The following is a 6,163-nucleotide window of genomic DNA, read 5'->3' as shown; positions in this document are numbered from 1 at the left end:
ATAAAAGAAATAGTTTGTCACTATATTGCAGAACTTTGTTTTTTACAGTGGTCCTGGAAAGCATTACTTACGGTTAATTACTATACAGAAATATACAAATTTAGTGGAAAAAGATATATTCAAAATTAAATACGAAAAATCACTCCTTGTTTTAAAGCCACACAAAACATTGTGTTCTACCATGCAATGTCCCCAACACAGTTCCATGAAAAAAATAAGTTTCTGTCAAGTAGTTTTAGCACAATCATGCTACAAACAAAACACAGATCAATAAACAGAGATAACATCAACTCACTTTTACGATATGATTATAGTGATGTGTGTGGATGAATAAAGCTTGACACGCAAAAAACAAACAAAAAACCCCCTAATGAAAGTGTAATCAGGTATCATGTCACACGGATTTAAATGTAGTGTTTTCATGGGCGTGGCTTCGCGTGTTTGGGGCGTGTCTTCCTCGTTCATACATTTTGTCTTGTTCATCACTACGACAGGCGGAGCCGAGAGCTGGACATCTACACTGGGTGTACTACACCGTGTTCAACTGCTGCACCATCAGTGTAGAGTTGTTGTGTTTGTTTAACAAACCTTTCAATTACTACATTTGGCAGATGGTCGCCTGCATTCAGTCCGTGACTTCCTACTGTAACTGCTCAACCAACTAGTTTCCTAAGTTGGAGAAATAAACTTATGAGAGGCACAGGCGAAGGATAAGGACACGTTACTGAAGACGTCCTGTTTTGACACGCTGGTAGCACCACTACGCTATTATTATTTTGTCTTTCTTTTTTCTTTTCTTTTTTTTCTCGTTTTCTTGTATTTGAAGGGGGCGGAAAAAGAAGCTTCACCCACGCGCAGAGGCCGGTCTGGTGCTCCTTTGTACACAGCAGCAGCAGCAGCAGCAGCAGCAGCAGCAGCAGCAGCTGTGTGTAAACGCATGGGCTCACAGCGTCTACTGCTACACTGAGCGACGGGCTTGTTCAAACCTCCATGTGAGCTTCCTCAGAAATGAAGGTGTAGAGAAGGAATATCGAAACTTTACCCGAAACGTTTAACCTCCCCAGCCGTATCTCGTTGAATCCCAGCCTGGGTCAGTTCCACCGCTTCTTTCTCCGTCTGACTTGTGAGCGCTTGGATTGTAAACGCCAGAGACTGAGTTCGCTAACAGCTGCGCGGCTCCCGCACATCATGGATGTAAGGTTTTATCCGTCCGCCGGTGGGAATTCTATTCCGGGAGACCCACCAAACCTGGATTTTGGCCACTGTTTGGGCTACTACAACTTCAATAAGGTAAAAACCTTTGCAGTTTTTTGTTGTTGTTGTTGTTGTTGTTGTTGTTGTTGTTTGGACACACCGGTGCTTAAACTACGAGTGCGCCCTTAACTCCAGGCAGAACCAGACTTCAAATCTGTCCTGAAGTTGAATTTATCATCCATGTGTTCATAAGTTTTTTGTTCTCAGTTGCGTTTGCTTGTTCTGCCAAACTGAAGCAAATACTCATTATAGCACTGCTCGACTTGTTTAATCAACGCCCCCCCCCCTCCCCTTCACTAGTGCCGCAAACTTTGTTGTGTATTAGTCATGGAAATTAGAGCACAAGACAGGTGTTGTTGCACAGTGTCCTGTTATGTACACTCTGTGCCCCTCAACTCTCACCAGTGATAAGATCTGCGCTCTGTTGGCCATTGAGTTACATGTTTCTTAACATCAGTGATGGATCATTGCAATAACACCCTACATTTACATTGCATGTATTACAATTTGATCATAGTTACATGCATACATATCATATAATCTACAGGCTTGTCGGATTATGATCCAGTTTCACGATCTAACACATCCTGTTGTGATATACCGTGCCGGAGAAGCACTTGGTCAAATATTAGTCTTGCATCTGCATATAAAATAATGTAAAAAACAACAACAGTCCTGCTAAATACAACTTCATTTCACTGGTTTTACCAGCCTCATTGCCTTGGAATTGCTGTAAATAGCTTTCACAGATAGTAGTGAAAATTAGTTAACCAAGTACTGATTTTAAACTTCACACCAGGAAGCACAGAAAAAGAAATAGACAGCACTTCTTTATCTATTCATTATGAATGCAATGGTTGTCACCACTGCTTTGTGGTGCATTTAACTTGAACATGGTATCAGTAAGCCCTCAGACTATCACACTAATGGAAACAGCAACATGACGTGCAACTTCAATCAATTGTCTTTTATTGTTTCTAAGTTGCTTTACTTCACTTCCCTACATCTGTGCACAGCTCACATTTCTTAGTTGTGAAAACATATTGCTGAGCGACGACAAGTCTATTGCTCTCAAAGGAGAGACAGAGATTATGTTAAACAAAGATGATAGTTTTGTCTTTTTTTCTTTGGTGATGTAATTATCCAGGAGTTTGACTCTGTTGCATCTCAGGATAAGGCGCCGTCACTGTGTTAGACTAATTACAAAACTGCAGTGCAGTTTGCACAAAGTGTAAACAATGATGTCCCCTGCAGCCACCCCCCACCCCCCCATATACATACACACCATCCCCTTCCAAATTATTCAGCCCTACAGTACAGCTCTGTTTGCCCTTGTGATATGGTGCTCCTCGAAACAGTTACCAGGTTTGTCTCACTGTTTCATCAGCTCTTTGTCATGTGGCCAAGTTGTCATACGTGACCAATTTCATCATGTCTTTATCAGCCTTGAAACATTTTAATACATTGCTTCACATTGGTAAGATTTTGAGTGTGACTTTATTCCTGCTCATAAATTCCCCAGGTCAAGTGAAATTTTCCATTTGTAACTGTAATTGGCCCCAATGCAAAAGGAGGGGGGGGGACGGTGAAAAGGGGCTTATCCAGTATCTCCACTTATGTTACAGAGAGAGAGGGAGATGGAGTACAAAGTATGCATTTCATGCTAATTACAATGCCTTTCCATGGTGAACAAATAGCTTCTTTTGCATCCATCTTGCAAATTATTCTCCAGTTTATTTGAATCAGCTCACTGAAAGGTAGCACAATGCAGAGCTGTTTGTCATCCAAAAGATGTGACATGCTCACAAGTCACACAGAACTGAAGCATCACTTATTTAATCTTTTTATAAGCTGTCACAGCAGCTTTCCCGAACAACAAAAATTCACTAGATTCAGTTTTGATTTTGAAAACAGGCAATACCCTCTCAAAACATTGGCACAGGAAATGTTCCATTTTAATGACAACAGAGACAGAATGGCCCAGAGGCACTTTGACACATCAGAGATTCTTTCAAATTTACAGAAAACTCCAAACGAGTGGCACAAACTTAATTAGGTGCTGCAGTCATGACTAATGAAGCAATCTGTGTTTTTGGCACTGAGATGAAGGAGAAACATGCGGCAACCTCACACAGTTGAATTATGCTCATGTAATAAATTTAGCAAGAAAAATTGCCTGCTGTAATCAGGTTGACTGAAACACAGAACCTTTGTCACAACTCTCATCGAAGCACAAGTAAAGGTTTGTTTCTTTGAGTTTTAAACAATAAATGCAGAGTGTTCATGTGGCTGACGTGACTGTCACAGCAGGGTCCATTTCTTTTAAACTAACTTGACTTCAGGTTGAACGTGAATCAGCTGGGCTCAAGGGCATACCTGCCAAGACCCGTACTTTCACTGATAGGTTGTTACTCCAGGTTGCATTATTTTCCAGTTATCTGTGACAAGCGCTTGTAGGTTTACTTTTCTTTGTTTGTAAAGGACCTGGTTGTTGTCAGTTAAATGTAGGACTCGTTTTTCAAGCATGATAAACATTAAGTGACTAAGTTATTCACTTCTCATTTGTCCATTTTCTCTTTTTTTTGTGATGACATTTAAATGACATACAGTTGAAGATATTGTCACTGAGCAGTCACTCCTTTTATGCACAAGATCAACTGAAGACAAGGAGCAGCTTTGGAATTGACTGTTTTGTTTTTTTTAGTTGTTGAAGTAAAATGTGACTTTAATGGTTTCGTGAAAGGGAGCCAGTGTTATTCCCTTATTTATGGCCATCTGGTCTATTTTTAAGGTTTAATAATGTTTCAAATACAATATCCATTTAGTGTGGACTTTCTTTACCTCCAGGCACAGAATGACCTAAATTACAAACAGATGTTAATACAAACTATTCACCTGCACTGGTGCTAACTCTTTAGGGTTATATGCAAAACTAACACCAGCACCATGGACACATCATAATTCTTAGTCGATAGGAAAGACCCATGAAGTTGGACATTTTAATTTACTATTGCTGAAGCATATGTACTCACATGTGTACATGGTACAAACTAAAATCATCCAGTAAGATCTGCTATATACTGCAATTGGAGTCACCCACTGTTACTGTAAAGGAAACACAATACTTCTGTTCTTAGTAATCAGTGAGTCTCATGTAATTACTAGTGAATAGATGATTACTTTAATCACTTTGGTTATTATGACATCAAAAGCACGGTTTATAATTTTTGGATACATAAGGTTTTAATTTTTCTCAGTAAGAGCCATACAGTGTGTATAATATTGAGTTAATTCTCAAACTGGACTCCAAATCCATGCATCGTGTATCAAACATCAAAAATGTGTCTCTTTAGTTTAAAAAGAAAGAAAACAGAAGGAGGAGAAAGCTACAGGTGACGGGGCTGTATGCCAACATTTCCTCAGCAAAGGAGCCAACTTTGCCACACAATTGTTTAAAATGACTCACACCATGTACAGTTTGAAAACAGTGTCACTGTAATTATTATTGACTGACTGTTATTTAAACATTGACTTCTTCTGTTTGTTGTACTGTAATTAAATAACTCCCGTAGCTCTGCGGTTGTGCTTGTGACAGAGCAGTTTCTCAACATATGTGGAGTTGTTTAAAACTACCCTTGGTGTTGGTGTTTAACAGCAAGTACAGTACTTCATTGTAAGACAAATCCTCAGTTGAACATAGAATATTTTTCCTGTTTTACGGAACATAGATACAAAGAATGTATTCACTGTTTACTTTGCATTCTATCATCCACTCACTTACAATATGAAAGCCGTACTATAATTAGCAGTTGTTCAGTTTTTAAGACTTGACATGATAATGATATAGGGCTGCAGCTGCAATTATCAGTGCATTTTATTGAGTGAGTAAAATGTGGCGTAGGTGAAACAGAAGCGTGCTCATGGTTCATTGGGACTCTACTGAACCATGCATATAAGGAAACAAGACAACAATGAAGTTTTAAACAAGCGAGGAATAGATCTTAGTGAATTGCTGTTCTGCAGCAACAGCCCCCAGTCCAATGACCTGTCATTGTATCCAAAGCATAATGGGTCAGGACTCTTTTGTGTCTACCTCATTGGGAGGGAAAGAGTTAACACTCATCATCTCTCCAGTGTACACAGCTGGTGCCATTTCATCACACACATTCTAAACATATCCAAACACAGCTTTAAACGTGTGTGTGTGTGTGTGTGTGTGTGTGTGTGTGTGTGTGTGTGTGTGTGTGTGTGTGTGTGTGTGTGTGTGTGTGTGTGTGTGTGTGTGTGTGTGTGTGTGTGTGTGTGTGTGTGTGCTGATGCTATGTGTTGGGGGATGGGGTATAACCCTCAGAGGCTTTCTGCTTTGTCAAACTCAGCAGTTGATGGAAATGACTTCACTGTGAATGTTAGATGCGTAAATGTCCACAAAGTGAATAGCTGATATGTTTTGCTGAGTCTTTTACTTGTAGCTTGTCAGGAGATGTAGTTCAACACATTTATTAAACACCTAATTTTCCCACTGAGATTAGAGAGTGTTATTTTTAGGCTGCTAGCTTTAAGGCATACTGTATTAGGAGGTCTGCCTCAAAGAATGAATGCTCCATCCAACAGTCTCTTCTATGTCTGCATGGGTCAGATGTTAACATTTTAGTAATGCACAGCTTTGTTACTTCCTGCATGATAATGTACCACACGTATTTCTGTAAAGAAAGCTATTTTTTTGGGCTATATTGGTACTGTATAAGTCCTTGTGAAAACTGCTGTCACAGCTGTCACTTAATTGTGTTCATATTTTTAATGGATAGAACATATTAAAAGTACCTTTAGAACATGTAAGTTTGTTTGTGCGTTAGTTATGTAATCTGGTGATCTGGCTTAACAGTCTTACCTGTAGAAAACACAAGACCAA

General features: G+C 39.5%; 1 protein-coding gene across 1 annotated transcript in view; it reads left to right on the top strand.

Moving 5' to 3' along the window:
- Positions 1 to 500: 500 nt before the first annotated feature.
- The window catches only part of tox3 (TOX high mobility group box family member 3), a 39,627-nt gene continuing 33,964 nt past the window's right edge, over positions 501 to 6,163 (top strand). Inside the window, exon 1 of the mRNA XM_068314625.1 lies at positions 501 to 1,290. Within this exon, the coding sequence (XP_068170726.1) occupies positions 1,189 to 1,290 (102 nt within the window). The 5' untranslated portion in view covers positions 501 to 1,188. The remainder of the gene's footprint in view (positions 1,291 to 6,163) is intronic.

This window comes from Antennarius striatus, chromosome 1 (assembly GCF_040054535.1).
Source record: "Antennarius striatus isolate MH-2024 chromosome 1, ASM4005453v1, whole genome shotgun sequence".
In the NCBI taxonomy this organism is placed as follows: Eukaryota; Metazoa; Chordata; class Actinopteri; order Lophiiformes; family Antennariidae; genus Antennarius; species Antennarius striatus.
The sequence above is the reverse complement of the archived record's forward strand: the minus strand, read 5'-3'. Positions and strand labels throughout refer to the sequence as shown.